At 38.3% G+C, this 22,561-nt stretch overlaps 1 protein-coding gene across 1 annotated transcript in view; it reads right to left on the bottom strand.

Moving 5' to 3' along the window:
• LOC128049545 (alpha-fetoprotein-like) overlaps window positions 1–19,361 on the bottom strand; it is a 48,096-nt gene extending 28,735 nt beyond the window's left edge. The window contains exons 1-7 of the mRNA XM_052641778.1: window positions 19,277–19,361; window positions 17,903–17,954; window positions 17,623–17,764; window positions 15,699–15,910; window positions 9,759–9,891; window positions 4,201–4,298; window positions 2,904–3,033 (exon numbers count right to left, since the gene is read on the bottom strand). Of these exons, the coding sequence (XP_052497738.1) occupies window positions 2,904–3,033; window positions 4,201–4,298; window positions 9,759–9,891; window positions 15,699–15,910; window positions 17,623–17,764; window positions 17,903–17,954; window positions 19,277–19,361 (852 nt within the window). The remainder of the gene's footprint in view (window positions 1–2,903; window positions 3,034–4,200; window positions 4,299–9,758; window positions 9,892–15,698; window positions 15,911–17,622; window positions 17,765–17,902; window positions 17,955–19,276) is intronic.
• Between the last annotated feature and the right edge of the window lie 3,200 nt (window positions 19,362–22,561).

Here is a 22,561-nt window from a genome sequence, read left to right as displayed (position 1 = left end):
TGAATAATGAAGATTAGCTGCTGCTGATCTGGGCGACCCCATGGATGGCAGCCCATCAGGCTCCCCCGTCCCTGAGATTCTCCAGGCAAGAACACTGGAGCGGGTTGCCATTTCCTTCTCCAATGCATGAAAGTGAAAAGTGAAAGTGAAGTCGCTCAGTCGTGCCCGACTCTTAGCGACCCCATGGACTGCAGCCTACCAGGCTCCTCCATCCATGGGATTTTCCAGGCAAGAGTACTGGAGTGGGGTGCCATTGCCTTCTCCCAAAGATTAGCTGAGAACACATTTAAATGAATCCATAACAGAAGAAATGGAGAAGCTGTACACCAGGTTATACCTCCATCCCTGTTCCAGCTTCACAGACAAACCCTCTCAAAATAGATATGTTACAGTAATATTTATTTCAGAGAATTCAAAAGGAAAAAAATTCTAATCCATTTCTTAGAAATGAGCATAACTGGACACCAAAACCAGATAAAGTATGTGCCAAAAAAGACAGTTCCAAATCCAGTTCATATCTAAACATAAATGCAAAAATTTGACTTATATATGTATAATATTCATAGAGAAAGGCAGAGAGAGAGAGAAAGGCTAGAGATAGAGTAAAATGAGATTGACTTGAGCAATGTAAAGATGGGCAAAAATTAATAAATCTTTTAAGATAATTCACTAATGGATAAGTCAAACAATATAAATCAAATGATCATCTCTAGGAGATAAAAGAATATTTGCTAATGTTCAGAATCCACCCTAATTGAAACAAAGCAAAATGACCTCTAAAAAGGGATGAAAAATTACATGTAAACAATTTCTTTATAAAGCCAATAACTCTAAACCTGTTACCTTTATAGTCTGGAATATGGCAAGAATGCCAGAAGTACCCATAGTTATTTTATATTGGTTAGAATACTAGCCAATACTATTAAATAACTGGAGAACGTTCTAGCATGTCTGTCATGTGGTTTCAATGGTTTAGTCACTAAGTCATGTCTGACTCTTGTGATCCCATTAACTGTTGCCCACTAGGCGCCTCTGTCCATGGGATTTCCCAGGCAAGAGTACTGGACTGGGAGAAGGAACCCATTTCCTTCTCCAGGGTATCTTTCCAACCCAGGAATTGAACCCAGGTCTCTGGCATTGCAGGCGGATTCTTTACTGACAGAGCTATGAGGGAATCCCATGTCTATCACAATATAGACTATAATGGAAGCTGTTCTTGAGTTACCAATTTGGAATAGGTATTGTTTATGTGTTAAAGGACGTAAGCAATTTTGTCTTGTTTTAACAACCATGGATAGTCCTCAAAGTGAAAGTGAAAGTGAAGTTGCTCAGTCATGTCCGACTCTTTGCGACCCCATGGACTGTAGCCTACCAGGTTCCTCTGTCCATGGGATTTTCCAGGCAATAGTACTGGAGTGGATTGTCATTTCCTTCTGCAGGGGATCTTCCTGACCCAGGGATCAAACCTGGGTCTCCCGCATTGTAGACAGATGCTTTACTATCTGAGCCACCAAGGAAGTCAAAGTTCCCTGTAATTTCCCTGCAAATTCACATAAACTTCATGCAGATAGAAGTCTGAGAGCCTATCCTGAAGAGCCAGCAGGACTTCTAAGTGTGCAGGACAGTATTCCTTCCAGTATCAGTTGAGATTCTTGCCATACAGAAACTACTCCAAAGAACAACTTCACATTGCCTGTCTCCAGGATGGAATTCGCAGTGGCAGCCACCGCCTTTACAACTGGTCAAGATGACATGGCACTGACCTCAGCAAGCAACGGCCAACTGCAACAGCTGCCAAGGAAAAGCTGTGGCCTTAGCCCAACTCTCTGTTCTGGCAAAGTAAATATTTGAGGACTAAGAATTCTAGGGATTCTGTTGAGTGTTCTAGTCAATGATTTTTCTATTTTAACTACACTTGTTACCCACATCCCTTAATCTATTGTGTGCCTGTGTGCTTCAGTTGTGTCAGCCTCTCTGCGACCCCATAGACTATAACCCACCAGGCTCCTCTGTCCATGGAATTATCCAGCCTAGAAGACTAGAGTGGGTTGCCATGCCCTCCTCCAGAGAAATCTTCCTGCCCCAGGGATTGGACCCACATCTTCATCTCCTGCATTGCAGGCATATTCTTTCCCCATTGAACAACCCAGGAATCTGTTGTGTAATGAGACTAAAATGGTTGGAGGTGGAGCTTACTGCTCTTAAGAGAAAAGGATTTCTCTCTGAAATCATGTTATTCTTACTTTGCTTCTGCTTTATTTTTTAATTGTGATGAAAACTATTAGTTTTCAAACTTGCAGAATGGATAGGAATATGACTTGTATATGATTGTAATTTACTAAACCCTTATTGGGTTTTTAACAGCTACAATATATTCCTTCTCTAGGGTTTTGAGACTTTATATTTGAATCTGGGACAGATAAATTCTATTTTGCCCATGCCCCCAGCCCTTGCCCCTTGTTGCCATATCTCTGTTTTGGTGGTTTCTTCTTCCCTCCAGGCTGATATGGCCTCAAGGTATAGTTTGAAATTGTAGGATTTGCTAGAGATTCAAAGATGAATGAAATACAATCACAATTTGGGAGGAAATTAACAGTCAACTCTAAAAATTTAAGAATAAAATAATAAAGTAAAGTAAGACAGGTTGAGAAAGGAGGGAAAAGGAGGGAAGAAAGGTGAGGGAGGGAGAGAAAGAAAGAAAGAAAAAAATGTTGCATGAGAAGAGAAAGGAGAGGAGACATCATTCTACTGGTAATATTAAGAAGCAATAATTACTCTTTTAGCTTTAGTATATACCATACTTATATGGTATATATTATATATATATATATTTATAATATTTATTTAAGAAATACAAATATTTTTAAATTTGAGATGAGTTTTCAGAAAAGAGAAAATCTTACCCTGCCAAGTACACACCCTACTGCATTTCCTTCACAGCAGATCTGATGCAAATTTTTAATATCCATGGACAGCTTGGCAATTTCAGAAAAATTAGCTTTAGGTTGCTTTTTAGTCAACAGAACCAATTCCCTGGGGGAAGAAAAGTGCATTTTTAAAATTTTGGATTCAATTCTTTCTAAAATTAGTCCTAGTTCTATGAGTGATCAAAAGAATAGAACTACATTTATAAATGTAGGATGGAGATAGTTGCATATTATGTTTTCTATTTCTTCAGTGACAGAATCCAGAGCCATACAAAAATCTAAGTCACAAAGTGAAAATTATTCAGTTCATAAATGGTCATTGTCATTATTCAGATTATTGCTTAAAGAAGTTGAGTTGCTTGGACAAGTACTTTGGGAACTTATCTGACCTATTTCCAAATAAAATTCTTTTCCATAAAAACATTAATTATAAAAGGTTTGGTTCTCCCTTGCCCCTCTCTGTTGACAACTGAACAACATCCCTGAAAGTTTTTTTGTTCTGTTGTTCTTTAGTCACTAAGCTATGTCCAATTCTTTTGTGACCATGGACTGTAGCTTGCCAGGTCCTTCTGTCCATGGGATTTCCAGGCAAGAATACTGGAGTGAATTGCCATTCCTTCCTGACCCAGAGAGCAAACCTCATCTCCTGCTTGGCAGGAGGATTCTTTACCACTGAACCATGAAAAATAGGCTTGCCTGATAAGAAGAACTAAGCTTCCAGGCAATGTGATATTGTCCTAAAATGGGTAAGAAGGTGATATAAGGAAGATGCATGCATTCAGGGGTAAACAGAAACAAAATCTGGGCCAAGAAAGAGACATGTTGAGTGACATCAAATTCTCCTCCCACTCCACACTCCTCTATCCCCACCCTAAAAACACCACTCAATTTTCCTGTATTCTGTGACATTAGAGCCAAAATCTTTCTTATCTTCCAAGAGAAAAATACCTTTTGTCCTCCAGCCTTAACCATACAGAACAACTAAGGGTATGAATCTGAATATAGAGAATCTTTTGTACACTGGAAAAGAGCCTTAAAAATTTGAGCTGCGGGAAGATATTAAGATAGGAGACGGTGAGTGGGGACGAGGACTGTGCAATGTGAAGCATAGCCCAGGGTGCCCTGTTGAATAGCCGAGTAGCACACCTGTAGAGAGAAGAACCCGGTTTGTGCTGAGAGACATTAGTGAACAAAAGATAGACGATTTTTCAATGAGTTCAATCAGAGGGTGATCCAAAGCAGCAAAGTCCACAAATCTAAGTAGGTGACTTACACAGCTGTTGCTACTCTGTGGTTGAATTTAATCCCAATTTCACATAAATGGTGATGCCTCAAAGATATTTCTGTAACGTACCTTCTGATGGGTTCCAGCTGTAATTAGAAAAATGACTCATCAAAGAACTATGCTAATAACTGAAAAAGTTCACCTCATGGTTAGTAAAGAAGAGAAAAAAAAAATCATGCATCTTCTCAAAATTAGAAAGTTTTTATTGTCTTACCTATAAGACCAAACATAAAAGCATGATTTGGTGAAGGTTTTGTTTTTCTGTTGTTTTTTGGGTTTATTTGTTTTTTACAAAATAGCACTTACTTCTCCAGAGATCGCTTGTCCCTTAACTTACACATTTGATGTATAAATGAGAACAAGACTGTGAACAAACAAGAATCCAGAGAGCTGACAGAATAAATTTCAATAATGTCTTACAGTTGTATTTCAGTTTTATTCAAGTTACTAGCCCTGTCATGGTGAACATATCTTTAAATGCTTATCTATAATATACACTCCAGTTTTGCAATATAAATTAATGGAGTCCCCCCAAAGCTTCATATTCTTTAACTCAGAATTTTGACTTTTGAAACTCTATTCCAAATAAATGTCTCTGAATAAACAAAAATATAATTATGCAAAAAGAAGAACATGTATGCCTTGCTATGGTAGCAAAATTTTGGAGACAAAAATGTCTCAAAAGAATAGAGATGCCTAAGTGAATAATGGCACATTGTTTTTGAAAAGATGTACACTTTTAATGTAAAGTACATATGTTTAAGTTTCTATTAAAAACTATATATTCAATTTGGTCACAAGAATGTACAAAATAAAACCTGTGAATGAAAAAAAAATGAATAAAAATAAATATACTGAAATTAGTATCTCTGTGTGGTGAGAATATAAGTAACATTTAAAATTTCAGAATAGCTCTATATATTGACTTAAAACATTATATTGACCATATCTTAATTTTACTTCGGGTATCAATATCTTACAATGCTTCTTTAAAGAACAAATTTAAAAATGCATACAGAGGCATTACTCAAATCACAAATCTGACACTAAGATAATATTTATACTTTATAACTAATTATAAATATAATTATTTTTTTATTTTTATTTTGTTGTGTTACACTTCTTTGAAATCAATACAAATAAGGTTATTCTCTTCTTCACAAGAGTCTGTGAAAGCTTAACTCATAAAGCACATTCTGTGATCACAGTCACCACTTTAACACGATTGACTATGCAGTCTTCTCTGGGTAAGGACTAAGAACTCCTGGGAACAGACATTCTGGAGGCAAGCAGGACTGTAACCATCATAGAGCAAGGGAGAGGAGAAAAGAACTTAACTAATTCAAAAGCACCTGCTTATTTAGTAGCAGCAGCAGCAGCATGCTTAGCATTATAGGGACACATAGCTGGACCTAGAGATTACTGTACAAAGTGAAGTCAAGTCAGACAGAGAAAGATGAATATATGACATTGCTTATATGTGTAATCTGAATTAGTGGTACAAATGAATTTATTTATAAAACAGAAATAGAGTCACAGATATAGAAAAAAAACTTATGGCTACCAACAGGGAAAGTAGAAGGGAGGGATATATTTATTGGGAGACTGGGACTGACATATACACACTCAGTTCAGTTCAGTCGCCCAGTCTTGTCCGACTCTTTTCAACCCCATGAATTGCAGCACGCCAGGCCTCCCTGTCCATCGCCAACTCCCGAAGTTCACTCAGATTCATGGCCATCGAGTCGGTGATGCCATCCAGCCATCTCATCCTCTGTCGTCCCCTTCTCCTCCTGCCCCCAATCCCTCCCAGCATCAGAGTCTTTTCCAATGAGTCAACTCTTCACATGAGGTGGCCAAAGTACTGGAGTTTCAGCTTTAGCATCATTCCTTCCAAAGAAATCCCAGGGCTGATCTCCTTCAGAATGGACTGGTTGGATCTCCTTGCAGTCCAAAGGACTCTCAAGAGTCTTCTCCAACACCACAGTTCAAAAGCATCAATTTTTCGGTGCTCAGCTTTCTTCACAGTCCAACTCTCACATCCATACATGACCACAGGAAAAACCATAGCCTTGACTAGACTGACCTTTGTTGGCAAAGTATACACACTGCTATATATAAACTGGACTTCCCTGGTGGCTCAGAGGTTAAAGCGTCTGCCTGCAATGTGGGAGACCTGGGTTCGATCCCTGGGTCAGGAAGATTCCCTGGAGAAGGAAATGGCAACCCACTCCAGTATTCATGCCTGGAGAATCCCATGGACGGAGGAGCCTGGTGGGCTACAGTCCACGGGGTCACAAAGAGTCGGACACGACTGAGCGAGCGACTTAACTATATATAAATTAGATAACTAATAAGGACCTAGTGTATAGACAGCACAGGGAACTCCACTCAATACCGTTTAAAGACTTTTATGGAAATACAAAAAACCTCGAATAGCCAAAGCAATCTTGAGAAAGAAGAATGGAACTGGAGGAATCAACTTGCCTGACTTCAGGCTCTACTACAAAGCCACAGTCATCAAGACAGTATGGTACTGGCACAAAGACAGAAATATAGATCAATGGAACAAAATAGAAAGCCCAGAGATAAACCCACACACATATGAACACCTTATCTTTGACAAAGGAGGCAAGAATATACAAGGGAGTAAAGACAATCTCTTTAACAAATGGTGCTGGGAAAACTGGTCAACCACTTGTAAAAGAATGAAACTAGATCACTTTCTAACACCGCACACAAAAATAAACTCAAAATGGATTAAAGATCTAAATGTAAGACCAGAAACCATAAAACTCCTAGAGGAGAACATAGGCAAAACACTCTCCGACATAAATCACAGCAGGATCCTCTATGATCCACCTCCCAGAATTCTGGAAATAAAAGCAAAAATAAACAAATGGGATCTAATTAAAATTAAAAGCTTCCGCACAACAAAGGAAAATATCAGCAAGGTGAAAAGACAGCCTTCAGAATGGGAGAAAATAATAGCAAATGAAGCAACTGACAAACAACTAATCTCAAAAATATACAAGCAACTTATGCAGCTCAACTCCAAAAATAAACGACCCAATCAAAAAATGGGCCAAAGAACTAAATAGACATTTCTCCAAAGAAGACATACAGATGGCTAACAAACACAGGAAAAGATGCTCAACATCACTCATTATTAGAGAAATGCAAATCAAAACCACAATGAGGTACCACTTCACACCAGTCAGAATGTCTGCGATCCAAAAACCTGCAAGCAATAAATGCTGGAGAGGGTGTGGAGAAAAGGGAACCCTCCTACACTGTTGGTGGGAATGCAAACTAGTACAACCACTATGGAGAACAGTGTGGAGATTCCTTTAAAAATTGCAAATAGGACTGCCTTATGACCCAGCAATCCCACTGCTGGGCATACACACCGAGGAAACCAGAATTGAAAGAGACACATGTAGCCCAATGTTCATCGCAGCGCTGTTTATAATAGCCAGGACATGGAAACAACCTAGATGTCCATCAGCAGATGAATGGATAAGAAAGCTGTGGTACATATACACAATGGAGTATTACTCAGCCTTTTAAAAGAATACATTTGAATCAGTTCTGATGAGATGGATGAAACTGGAGCCGATTATACAGAGTGAAGTAAGCCAGAAAGAAAAACACCAATACAGTATACTAACACATATATATGGAATTTAGAAAGATGGCAATGACGACCCTGTATGCAAAACAGCAAAAAAGACACAGATGTGTATAAAGAACTTTTGGACTCTGAGGGAGAGGGAGAGGGTGGGATGATTTGGGAGAATGGCATTGAAACATGTATACTATCATGCAAGAATCGAATCGCCAGTCTATGTCCAATGCAGGATGCAGCATGCTTGGGCCTGGTGCATGGTGATGACCCAGAGAGATGTTATGGGGAGGGAGGTGGGAGGGGGTTCATGTTTGGGAACACATGTACACCCGTGGTGGATTCATGTCAATGTACGGCAAAGCCAATACAGTATTGTAAAGTAAAATAAAGTAAAAATTAAAATTTAAAGTAATTAATTAATTAATTAAAATAAATAAATAAATAAAGACTTTTATGGGGGTAAAATCTAAAAAAAGAGTTGGTCTTTGTATATGTATAACCAGTTAACTTTGCTATACAGCAGAAAGTAACATAACATTATAAATCAACTATATGCCAATAAAAATTTTTAAAAATTATAGGGGCATATTATACATTAAGGAAAAATTTCCTCTGAAAAGGGTTAAAATTAAGAAAACTTTGTAGCAAATTAGCTGGTAAAACTAACAGTCATGAAAAAGTTCATTCTTCCAAAATGCCTGATAATGAAACATAAGTCTACACAATCACTTGCTTTTGTTGTTTTTAATAATATGAAACCAAAAGGAGAAAAAAAAAAAAAAAAAAACTGTGCTGCTTAGGGAATTCAGAATTTGCTTCTGAAGGGACTGGAGTTAACTCCAGTTCTAGGGGAAGAATGGAAGAGAGATAAGAAATATACGTGTGTGTGTGTGTCTGTGTGTGTGTGTAGCCTTAAAGATAACTATGATTATTGCATACTTAGTATATGCTAGAGACTCTTTAGATATATCATTTAATTTCTTACACAAGGTAGAAGATGAGGAGCTCAATAGGAGAAACATAGTTAAAGGAATAGAGAAATAGGGGTTGAGAGGATTATGAGAGAAATGCTCATTGAAGAGATCAAACAACACAGCAAGAAAACGGTGTTACTGCATTGATTATCAAACTACTATTCATTTCAGCGTGACCTTTGAAAAAATCCATCCAGTGTGCCTTCTTGAGACAGTTATTTTATGTTGGTATCCAGAACCTTTAATGAGCATACATTAAAAAGTTCTTTTATCATGGAACTAATCACTTATTTATGTCTATTCAACTAAGGAAAAAAGGCCATATGGTTAAAATTAAATGTGTGGCTAATGGTATTTTCCAGGGTTAGCTAAAATAAAGTCTTCTATCTCATGTTCCTCTTACAACGAGCTTTTGTTACAGTGTATTTGCTTTCTCCTTCAAAGTTTTGTAGTATTTCAGCCAATAGAGTTTAATAAAGGTAAATCTTGAGGCTTGGTCATAAAAGGCCATACAACTTCTGCTTTATCCATAAGAATACTCATTCTTGAGACTCTGGCCATATGTTAGCAGTCCAGCTGCCCTCGGGCTGCCACACTGTGAGGAAGTCCAAACCAGCCAAGTCAATGACACCATTTAATTAATTATTAAATAAGGTAATATGAGAAAAAAGAGATGTTGGGGTGTTTTGCTATGCAGAAATAATAATTGAAGTATTAAATATGTATTATGAAGTGATATTTGTGCTGGATCATGCTTCTCAAATTTTGAGGACTATATGAATGGCCTGAGTATCTTGTTAAAATGATGTCTTATTGAGCAGGTCTGGAGAAGAGCTTCATTCTGCATCTTTAACAAGCTGCAAGGTGATTCATATGCTGCTGGTCTACAGTCCACACTTCGCATAACAAGTTCCTATATAACAGTTGACATAGAAATAGTTTACCTTTGTCCGGAAGCATTCAGTCTTATTTTCTTCTTGGCAACATGACTGAACAGCTGTTTCATAGCAAACAGACATGGTTAAAATAGTGGGTCCATACACGAATGGGTGCTTCCTAGAAGTTTCATAAATGTACCTATAATTTGACAAATCCAAAGTCATAATAATGGAATTATTATGGAATAATATAATTTGGAATTTAAGAACATGTTCTGACAGTTTCTTAAAATCTTATGATTCATTTAGCTTAGTTGACCTGAAACTTCTAGAATTTCATGGTAACATAAATGGGATACCACTACACTTAAATGTATCAAAGGTTCACAACAGACAGGTCATTGTGAGGTTAGACAGTGCCCAAGAAGTAATCCACTGTATCTTCTGAACCAGTGAGAAAAGGAAATCACTAATTAAAAGTGTTCATTTTTATATAAGTAGTAAAAGTAGAAAGTTCAGTAGTCTAAACTGATTGTAAATGGAGGATAGTACAGCTGGTAAAGGGGAACTAAATTTAGAAGTTATTGGTGGATGAAGAGGAATCTTTCAAGATCATCTGTAAGTTCTTTCTAGACTACGAAAGTATATGCCATTGTCCTCCAAGGTGTCTCACTCAATATTTGGGTTTATGACTAAATCTGAGTATTAATTTGCTTCTCAAATTCATTCTTTTCTCTTTTTTCTTACATTTTTTAGGTCACATTTTGTAAAATGTGGGATCTTAGTTCCCCAACAGGAATCGAACCAGTGCCCACTGCATTGGGAGTTCAGTCTTTTTTTTTTTTTTTAAGATATAAAGGTTTTTTTATTGAAAGCCAAATCAGAATAATAATGAATTAATCCAGGTAATTTAATTAGTCACTGTTAATAATGTTACAGTTAGTGACATCTGACAGTCCAGGAGGTGGATAAGACCTATTCTCTTCCCTAGCATCAACTCATGCTATTTTAATGAGTGGTTGGTTTTTAAAATGGAATAAAGCTCTAAATTTGGGAGAATTCACATTTTTAAAATCTGTACCTCTTGTGTTTGGTTGAAGCCAGAGCTTCAGATAGTGTTTTTCTAAGTTCTTGCTAAGTAGAAATATTTGTAACAAAAGAACTCAGATCATCCTGGAAGTCTCATGTAGAATGGGAAACTCTATCAAAGAAATCACAGTTTTTATTGTGATTGTTGTCACTGTTCAGTTGCTAAGTCAGGTCCAACTCTTTGGGACCTCATGAATTATAGCATGCCAGGCTCCTCTGCCCTCCACTATCTCCTGGAGTTTACTCAAAACATGTCCACCGAGTTAATAATGCTGTCAAGCCAATCACCACATAGTGCTTGTGTGCTTGCTAAGCCACTTCAGTCGCGTCCGACTCTGCATCCCTATGGACTGTAGCCCACCAGGCTCCTCTGTCCATGGGATTCTCCAGGCAAGAACACTGGAGTGGGTTGCCATGCCCTTCTCCAGGGAATCTTCCTGACCCAGGAACAGAACCCATGTCTCATATCTTCTGCATTGGCAGGCAGGTTCTTTTACCTCTAGCACCACCTGGAAACCCCAGACCATCAGGGAAGTCCCTCTCAAATTCATTCTTTACACTCACTGTGGAGCCTGGGCACCAGGCCTGCCTTTCACTTATCATCATATGTTCTCACACTATTCCAAAAGCTTGCTCAAATTACTTACTCCCCACCCCTCCTCCCACACGCAAATACCCAATGAAGGTTGATATTGCAGACAAAAACTGGCTTAAGGCTCAAACAAATCCATTTTCTCTTATAATCACAGGAAAGTTTCTTTTCAAGCCTCCCTTGCAGTTAGGTGAGAACATGTAACTGAGTTCTAATCAATTGAATAAACATGCCATATACCACTTCTAGGCTTGGCTGTTAATTACTTTGCACAGTTCTTTGTTCTTTTTCTTTTTTGAAGTAAATTTTGAAACACATGCTCCAGGTGGTATAGCTCCAAAATAGAAGCAACTTTCATTTCTGAGTTACTTCTTAAAGGAAAGTTGTCAGGAGCTGAGCTGAGCTGAGCTGAGCTGGAGAAGGCCGAGAGGCCAAGTGCCAGAGCAGCTAATTAAGACAAAAGCCAAAATGAAAGTATAGTCAGGCTTTATTTACTTTCAGGGATAGTATATTCAAAGGGGGCTTCCCAGGTGGCTCAGTGATAAAGAATCTGCCTACAATGTAGGGGATGTGGGTTTGATCACTGGGTCAGGAAGATCCCCTAGAGAGGGGAATGGCTACCCACTCCAGTATTCTTGTCTGAGAAATCCCATGGACAGAGGAGCCTGGTGAGGTTCAGCCTATGGAGTCACAAAAGAGTCATTCACAACTTAGCGACTAAACAACAACTTAAGCGAAAGGAGAAAAAATGGTGTCCTCCCCACAACCTTCACCCCAGACTCAACCTACTTACTCTTGAAAGTTTAATCAACAGACTTGTTTCATTTCAGCAAGGTTTCTTAAACATAACTTGTAGGGGGAAATAAAGCAGAATTTATATTATTAAGATATAACTGCCTCTCAAAAAAAGGCAAAATTCTTGGCCAATAGGAAATCTCAGTAGAGTCATTCAGTATCTTTGCTTTCTATTGGGTACTAAGCTAAACTAAGAAAGATCTTCATGACCCAGATAATCACGATGTTGTGATCACTCACCTAGAACCAGACATCCTGGAATGTGAAGTCAAGTGGGCCTTAGAAAGCATCACTATGAAAAAAGCTAGTGGCGGTGATGGCATTCCAGCTGAGCTATTTCAAATCCTAAAAGATGATGCTATGAAAGTGCTGCACTCAATATGCCAGCAAATTTGGGAAAACTCAGCAGTGGCCACAGGACTGGAAAAGGTCAATTTTCATTCCGATCCGAAAGAAAGGCAATGCCAAAGAATGCTCAAACTACCGCACAATTGCACTCATCTCACACTCTAGTTAAAGTAATGCTCAAAATTCTCCAAGCCAGGCTTCAGCAATACGTGAACTGTGAACTTCCTGATGTTCAAGCTGGTTTTAGAAAAGGCAGAGGAACCAGAGATCAAATTGCCAACATCCGCTGGATCATGGAAAAAGCAAGAGGGTTCCAGAAAAACATCTATTTCTGCTTTATTGACTATGCCAAAGCCTTTGACTGTGTGGATCACAATCAACTGTGGAAAATTCTGAAAGAGATGGGAATACCAGACCACCTAACCTGCCTCCTGAGAAATCTGTATGCAGGTCAGGAAGCAACAGTTAGAACTGGACATGGAACAACAGACTGGTTCCAAATAGGTAAAGGAGTATGTCAGGGCTGTATATTGTCACCCTGCTTATTTAACTTATATGCAGAGTACATCATGAGAAATGCTGGGCTGGAAGAAGCACAGGCTGGAATCAAGATTTCTGGGAGAAATACCAATAACTTCAGATATGCAGATGATACCACCCTTACAGCAGAAAGTGAAGAGGAACTAAAAAGCCTCTTGATGAAAGTGAAAGAGGAGAGTGAAAAAGCTGGCTTAAAGCTCAACATTCAGAAAATGAAGATCATGGCATCTGGTCCCATCACTTCATGGGAAATAGATGGGGAAACAGTGGAAACAGTGTCAGACTTTATTTTTTGGGGCTCCAAAATCACTGCAGATGGTGATTGCAGCCATGAAATTAAAAGACAATTACTCCTTGGAAGGAAAGTTATGACCAACCTAGATAGCATATTCCAAAGCAGAGACATTACTTTGCCAACAAAGGTTCATCCAGTCAAGGCCATGGTTTTTCCAGTAGTCATGTATGTATGTGAGAGTTGGACTGTGAAGAAAGCTGAGCACTGAAGAAGTGATGCTTTTGAACTGTGGTGTTGGAGAAGACTCTTGAGAGTCCCTTGGACTGCAAGGAGATTCAACCAGTTCATTCTGAAGGAGATCAGTCCTGGGTGTTCTTTGGAAGTACTGATGTTAAAGCTGAAACTCCAGTACTTTGGCCACATCATGTGAAGAGTTGTCTCATTGGAAAAGACTGATGCTGGGAGGGATTGGGGGCAGGAGGAGAGGCGGACGACAGAGGATGAGATGGCTGGATGGCATCGCCAACTCGATGGACAGGAGTTTGAGTAAACTCCAGGAGTTGGTGATGGACAGGGTGGCCTGGCATGCTTCGAATCATGGGGTTGCAAAGAGTCGGACACGACTGAGCGACTGAACTGAACTGAACTTAGTTCCTTTCAAGAATTTTCAGTACAAACCTCCAAAGGCAAAGTTGAACTTCGTATGAGGAAAAAACTTTCTAATAATCAGAACCATTAAAAAATATAATAGAATGTCCCATTGTAAAGTAACACAGAGTCACACTTAGTTGGAAGTTGGGTACTAAAGTAAGATATATAATAAAATTTTACCATGATCACAACTGTTTTTGAAAACTCCTTACATAATCCAAATGTACAAGAAGGTATACATGTCCAATATACTATCTTTTGATAAGACCAGAATAGCTGACTTTTCTCCAGCTTTGATATAAGTTACTGTTTCTTTGAGAATTAAATAAAGTTGTTGGCTTATAATATAAAGCAAGTAATCAGAAAATTATTTTCCCTTGAATATGTATAGCTGTAGACACAACTGAAGCGACTTAGCAGCAGCATGCACTTAAGTTAAATTAGCATATGAAATAATTCCTCAATACTGACTTTGGAGAAGGAAATGGCAACTCACTCCAGTACTCTTGCCTGGAAAATCCCATGGACAGAGGAGTCTAGAGGGCTACAGGCCATGGTGTTGCCAAGAGTCAGACACGACTTATTGGCTAAACAACAGTAACTGATTTAATTGTAAATGTTCAAGAAGAGATTAGATTCACTGCCTGAGTGTTAGTTAGGTTTTATAATCTCTAAATGTTCAACCCAAACCTGATTTTATAACTCACCTCGAATGGCTAGTAAATAGCTAACCAAGCTCATATTTAGTTTCTTATTTGGTTACCCCTCATGTTAGGTAAGTAAGAACCTGTCCAACCCGCTGTCCCTTAGTCCTTTCACCCTAAGTGACTGGGCCATTTAAGTTCTTCTTGAAGGCTCAGTAACTCATGGGGGATTTCTGCCTCTGGATGGTTGAATTAAGATGTTTACATTGTTAAGCATCAAGTCACCAGGTCTGTTCATTCATTTCTGGTGTAGAGTTTAATTTCTAAAATCCGAAATTATGAATGATAGAATCAGCACCATGCTTCTTGCACTATATCCAGCACTCAGATCCTTCCTTTATTCCTGGTGTCTGTCTGTCTTGACCAAATGACCAGAACTGCATTCCTTGAGAACTGAAGCTTTGCACTTCTCCTGTCATTTTTGTCTCTTGGTATTGGTTTCCTGCCTCTGAACCCCAGCTACTTGCTTGTAAGTCTCTAAAGATAGACATCTATGCTAACTAAGAAACCAAAATATGAGCACACCTACCCATGGGCTTTAATGCTATCCACTGTAGGCAAGAATTATAGAATCAGAGTTCTTGAGTAGAAACTGATCTCTGTCCAATCTACCGTTATTGTTTATTCCTAGGTTCCCAGTGACAGAGTCTATGCCTGTCACATATCCCTCCTGTTATACCTTGGTGAACCTGTACTGGCCCCTTGCCTAAGCTGTTACCTGCGCTCTATTCCCAATACTCTGCCTGTTATGCTTTGCCTACTAGATCATAGTTTTCAACATCATTTGCTACTGGTCTGACCAATCCAACCCTTAAGGAGATGGGTCCTTTACAGATCCTAGTCATTTTTAGTGTTTGATGACAGGCATTTTCATGCCCTCCAGGGTTCACTAAGACCATTGTCATTCTGAAGGAAAAAAATAAATTGTAGCTCAAATTCTTTCTTTATTTTTATATAATAAAGCATTGTGTACTCAGAGGCTTTATCTAAAAAATCTCTCTTCAAAATTAGAAAATACTTTTTCAAAGACCTGGCAAGGAAAAGTGACTTACTGGTCTTTCACTGGCACTTGATTCTCTTTGTCCATCTCACAGATCTGCTCAGGATTTGAAATCTGGAATATTTCACTGTAACCTGCATCATCCTTTTTGTGTAATAGGAAACACTTATGTCTTGCTGTCTTATTTATATTGCAACAGTCAGAAAATACACGCTTGTCAGCCATTCCTTCGTTATTGCAAATCTGCTCTAGGAAGGTAGTCATCTGTAGAAGGAAATAATAACATGAGGGAAGGCACGTATGGTCCATACTCCTAACCATAAAAAAGTTCAGGAATTATAAAGAAAAGGCAACTGAGTGTATAACCTTATACTCCGTATCCAATAGTCCTTGGACATAGCTCTTTTGAGCAAAAGTCTTTTAAAAGATTGTTAAGTCTCATGTGCTAGACATTGGCCAAATAGAATTTATCGTTCTCTCCCTACTTATATAAGTGTTTCATCTTCATACAGCTGAGAGGTATTAAAATAAGCATAAGCCAAAATGGCCAGGGCCTAAAGAAATCAAGGAATTTTTAATAAGAATTATCCACCAAGAAATATGTGATGGCTTGCTTTCCTTGTTTCGTGATGGCTTTTAGTTGGTTTCCATGGGGACTTATTTTAAAAATTGAGCTCTAAGGCAATGCGTATTCAGTGTCAAATATTCTAACAGAAATGTAATGATTCAGTTTTCAAATGCCTTTGGATGGCAGTAAATGTGTGGGATGCTGTAAACCTCAAATGACATTCCAGATTTAGGGGATGAAGTCAGAAAAAGGTCATCTCTTGAAGTAGAAATAAGAAGAAATCACTGTACAATAAGTGCAGAAGTATTTCATGTAAAGTGTGTTTCTAATAAGGCTAATGATTTTTCTATGACTGTGTGCATGCCCTGCTAAGTCGCTTCAGTCGTGTCCAACTCTGCAAACCCTTGGACTGTAGCCCACCAGGCTCCTCTGTCCATGGGATTCTCCAGGCAAGAATACTGGAGTGGGTTGCCATGCCCTCCCCCAGGGAATCTTCCTGACCCAGGGATTGAACTCATGTCTGGTGCACTGGCAGGCGGTTCTCTCACTACTAGCACTACCTGAGAAACCCTTTCCTATGACTACTCAGATTCTAATAAAAAATAGATAGGTTTTAGCCCAAGAAGATAGAGTGGAAAAAACCTACAAATAAAGAAAACTATTTGTATTTAAATTGTTGATATGAGAATAATTGATCCAAAAATATGTAGATTATAAGACTATGTTGATATGTTTATCAATAATTTTTGGGACTTCTCTGGTAGTCCAGTGGTTAAAACTTCACCTTCCAATGTGTGGGGTATGGGTTCAATTCCTGGCCACGGACTTAAGATCGCATATACCTCACAGCCAAAAAACCAGAACATAAACAACAAAAGCAATATGGCAACAAATTCAATAAAGAGTTTAACAAAAAAGAATTTTTATAATCACAAGATATACACTTTATAACAGACAATAGTAATTTTGAAGGTTTTCTACTAGGTGGGAAAAAAACCTAGAATAATATTCACTTTCTTCTTCTTTTTTATATTCTCTTAGACACTTTTTTAAATCAGTATTTTAATTTGCCAGGAATCTTCATATGAGATGTCAGACAATAGTAGTCTCATGACAGAGAAAGAGCAATCAACTTAGATGAACAAGCTGACATTCGATGGTATAATTCAATTTCTCAAGCCTTTGGTTCTCAGAATGTGATCTCCTAGATATGAGCTTAATATACTGTAGGTTCATAAACCTGCAAAGATTATATCTTGAGTGTGACTCATGTACATATTTTGCTTTAAAATCGCTCGCTTGATTATTCAATCAACCCATCCCATAGCAACATCTTTCACTTGCAATTTAGTTTTAGTTTTGTTTTTTTTTTAAATAGAGAGGAAAAGGCAGAACATGATTCACCTACCAACTGATGACAGGATTCTGATGGTAATTCATGTGACTTGAGGCTCTTGCATTTTTCTGCGAGATCTAGCAACTCTTGAACTATGATTTGTACTTCTTCATAAGTCAGTTTCTGAAGAAACTGTGCAACCATAATGTTAGTGCTGAAACAGAACACTTGTGTGAATGTTGAAGCCAATCAAACCCCTTTCCTCCATCAGTCTTGTTATATCACTGCCCTACTCCCCTACAAAATAATATGAATGTAAATTTCAATTAAAAAATTTGATGATAAAACTCACACAGCTTTTAAGTTCTCCTCTAGATAATTCTGGCCATTTATTTGCTGCATGGCTGGAAAAAGAAAATGAGATTTTTATTTGCAATAGAGGAAATTTTCCAAGTTGAAATCCCCTTTTTACAATTCAAACCTACATTTATTCACTCATAAATTTCCAGATTTGTTTTTGTTTACATCATAAATCAGGATAAATTTTATAAGAATATATATTTTCCTGTATTTGGGCTTCCCAGGTGTCTCTAGCAGTGAAGAATCTGCCTGCAATTCAGGAGATGTAAGAGACATGGATCAATCCCTGGGTCAGGAAGATCCCCTGGAGGAGGGCATGGCAACCCACTCTGGTATTCTTGCCTGGAGAATCCCTTGAGCAAAGGATTCTGGCGGGCTTCAGTCCATGGGGCCACGAAGAGTTGGACATGACTGAGCAACTGAGAACATTTCTTGTATTTAAGCTGTATTCTGTGAATGATTTATTTCTAGTCCAAAACATCATGTAGTTGAAATCTTTCAAATATATATTCTTATCTGTCATTGGCCAACAAATGTTACACATATCTGTATTGACACTTCTGAGTTAACTAAACTTGACTTTTTAATTAAATAACTCTTACTAAAAGTTACTAGCTCACCCAAAGAACACTAAGAAAATCAAATGCTGGCATTAGGAACAACAATATAAACATTACTACTTTGCTAGTCTTCATGTGGCAAAGACAATATCTTATACAACTAGGATTCACTCAACATCTTCATCACTTTCGCTCACCATGTACACATACACATGCTCTCTATTGAAAACATGTCTTCCTTCTTATACCAATAGCTTCTGAAGAGTTTGAAATTGTTCAGTCGCTAAGTCTAAAGAGTTTAGCCACTATCTATTTAATAAAGAAACCATACCATTAGCAATATTAACAAGGAGAGGCTTTGGAGACAGTTATTCTGAGTTCAGCCTCTAGCTCGATACTGAATATGGCCTTGAGAAACTAATTTAAGCACTCAGGGTTTTTGTGTCTTTATCAATCAAATGTTAATCACTTTTACTACACTGGATAGTGGTTAGGATTAAATGAAAGCCTATATGTGAAGCAATGAGCACAGTGGCTGGCACATAGTAGGTGCTGAATAATGTAGCTCATGATATTAGTCTATAAACACTATTGCTCAATCTAAAATAATTTATCCAATTTTAAATGCAAGTTCAAAATCTATCATTCTCTCATCTAGACTGGAAGTAAAATGTATGTGTTTCCCCGTGTGTGTTTTCTGCTTGTGTTTCCCCAATATGTTAATTCTTTTTTTCTATCTATGAAGTTTTGTCAGACGTTTCACCTCCTGGCACAAGGATGTATAGGTTATAAACAGAATTCCCTACCTGCATCTAGTAAACTTCTCTGAAGAGTCTGACATTTAATGTAGCTGAAGAAAATAAGAAAAGATATGGATCTAACAGTCTTCATTATTTCAGATAAACCTTATAGAAGGTACTCTATCATTCGAGAGAACTGAATAATCCTTTTATATTCTTTCTGAGTAATTACTATTAATAATTAAACTTCTTCTGGTGAATATTTTCCCGAGGCCACTACAACCCTGAAAAAATTACAGAAATTCATGATAATGAAGAAGTATTTCTGATAGATAGCATTCATTAATGAATACTGGATTTTAAAATGAGTCATGTCAATCTACTTGTTTTTTCAACATTACATCACATAGGACTTGAACTAAAGTAATCAATAGACGTTTTTGGTAAATACCTTATTTCCTAGAAATGCCTGTTGACATGTACAAAGTTCTAAAATGGCAGGAGATCAGGTAAACACATATTATGACTACCCTAGTTCCAGTGCTGGATACATTTTTAGGTCCCTAGTGAGAGTGGGGAGCACAGATTTGGGAAACAAACCCATGAGAATGCAACCTATATACTGAGTGTTCGCTGCAAGTCTAGCACTTTATATGACTGTATTTAGGTAGCAGGATTCTTATTTCTTGAATAATAAGTGAAGACTCAGGGTTGTATAATTTGCTCATGGACTCACAGGTAGAAATTCAGGTCTTTCTAATGTCAGACCTCACACCATCCAAGAGCTAGTAGTAAAAGTTGAGATACCAACATCTCTCAGCTGTTTTCTGCTTTGCCTATAATCCAGGTCTTTAGCCTAGGGTAGGACACTGGTGACTATGGATTAACTTAGAAGTTCAAGCTAAACTTAAAGCCCCAAAGTTTTGGAAATAGGAGACCACTGGGTACTATTTTAACCATTCCTGTTCTCTGTTTCCTCATTTGTAAATGGAGGGTTTGGATCAGATAATCTTCAAGGCTGGAAGTCCATTGCTTGATTTTGCTACCCACATAATCTTATTTCTGGTTTCCTAGGCAAAAAAAAACAGATGTTTTTCTGGAACTCTCTTGCTTTTTCCATGATCCATTGGATGTTGGCAATTTGATCTCTGGTTCCTCTCACTTTTCTAAAATCAGCTTGAACATCCGGAAGTTCATGCTTCACGTATTGCTGAAGCCTGGCTTGGAGAATTTTGAGCATTGCTTTACTAGCGTGTGAGATGAGTGCAATTGTGAGGTAGTTTGAGCATTCTTTGGCATTGCCTTTCTTTGGGATTGGAATGAAAACTGACTTTTTCCAGTCCTGTGGCCAATGTTGAGTTTTCCAAATTTGCTGGCATATTGAGTGCAGCACTTTCACAGCATCATCTTTCAAGATTTGAAATAGCTCTACTGGAATTCCATCACCTCCACTAGCTTTGTTTGTAGTGATGCTTTCTAAGGCCCACTTGACTTCACATTCCAAGATGTCTGGCTCTAGGTGAGTGATCACACCATCGTGATTATCCGGGTCGTGAAGATCCTTTTTGTACAGTTCTTCTATGTATTCTTGCCACTTATTCTTAATATTTTCTGCTTCTGTTAGGTCCATACCATTTCTCTCCTTTATCAAGCCCATCTTTGCATGAAATGTTTCCTTGATATCTCTAATTTTCTTGAAGAGATCTCTAGTCTTTCCCATTCTGTTGTTTTCCTCTATTTCTTTGCATTGATTGCTGAAGAAGGCTTTCTTATTTCTTCTTGCTGTTCTTTGGAACTCTGCATTCAGATGCTTATATCTTTCCTTTTCTCCTTGACTTTTCACTTCTCTTCTTTTCACAGCTATTTGTAAGGCTTCCCCAGACAGCCATTTTGCTTTTTTTCATTTTTTTTCCATGGGGATGGTCTTGATCCCTGTCTCCTGTACAATGTCACGAACCTCATTCCATAGTTCATTAGGCAATCTATCTATCATATCTAGGCCCTTAAATCTATTTCTCACTTCCACTGTATAATCATAAGGGATTTGATTTAGGTCATACCTGAATGCTCTAGTGGTTTTTCCTACTTTTCCTACTTTCTTAAGTCTGAATTTGGTAATAAGGAGTTCACGATCTGAGCCACAGTCAGCTCCTGGTCTTGTTTTTGTTGACTGTATAGAGCTTCTCCATCTTTTGCTGCAGAGAATATAATCAATCTGATTTCGATGTTGACTATCTGGTGATGTCCATGTGTAGAATCTTCTCTTGTGTTGTTGGAAGAGGGTGTTTGCTATGACCAGTGCATTTTCTTGGCAAAACTCTATTAGTCTTTGCCCTGCTTCATCCTGCATTCCAAGGCCAAATTTGCCTGTTACTCCATGTCTTTCTTGACTTCCTACTTTTGCATTCCAGTCCCCTGTAATGAAAAGGACATCTCTTTTGGGTGTTAGTTCTAAAAGCTCTTGTAGGTCTTCATAGAACCATTCAACTTCAGCTTCTTCAGTGTTACTGGTTGGGGCATAGACTTGGATTACTGTGATATTGAATGGTTTGCCTTGGAAATGATCAGAGATCATTCTGTCATTTTTGAGGTTGCATCCAAGTACTGCATTTCCGACTCTTCTGTTGACCATGATGGCTACTCCATTTCTTCTGAGGGGTTCCTACCCACAGTAGTAGATATAATGGTCATCTGAGTTAAATTCACCCATTCCAGTCCATTTTAGTTCGCTGATTCCTAGAATGTCGACGTTCACTCTTGCCATCTCCTGTTTGATCACTTACAATTTGCCTTGATTTATGGACCCGACATTCCAGGTTCCTATGCAATATTGCTCTTTACAGCATCAGACCTTGCTTCTATCACCAGTCACATCCACAGCTGGGTATTGTTTTTGCTTTGGCCCCATCCCTTCATTCTTTCTGGATTTATTTCTCCACTGACCTCCAGTAGCATATTGGGCACCTACTGACCTGGGGAGTACCTCATTCAGTATCCTATCATTTTGCCTTTTCACACTGTTCATAGGGCTCTCAAGGCAAGAATACTGAAGTGGTTTGCCATTCCCAGCAAGAGAGTTCCAGAAAACATCCATTTCTGCTTTATTGACTATGCCAAAGCCTTTGACTGTGTGGATCACAATAAACTGGAAAATTCTGAAAGAGATGGGAATACCAGACCACCTGACCTGCCTCTTGAGAAATCTATATGCAGGTCAGGAAGCAACAGTTAGAACTGGACATGGAACAACAGACTGGTTCCAAATAGGAAAAGGAGTACGTCAAGGCTGTATATTGTCACCCTGCTTATTCAACTTCTATGCAGAGTACATCATGAGAAACGCTGGACTGG

This window comes from Budorcas taxicolor, chromosome 6 (assembly GCF_023091745.1).
Source record: "Budorcas taxicolor isolate Tak-1 chromosome 6, Takin1.1, whole genome shotgun sequence".
NCBI classification, from domain to species: domain Eukaryota; kingdom Metazoa; phylum Chordata; class Mammalia; order Artiodactyla; family Bovidae; genus Budorcas; species Budorcas taxicolor.
This window is presented reverse-complemented; position numbering and strand designations above follow the sequence as displayed.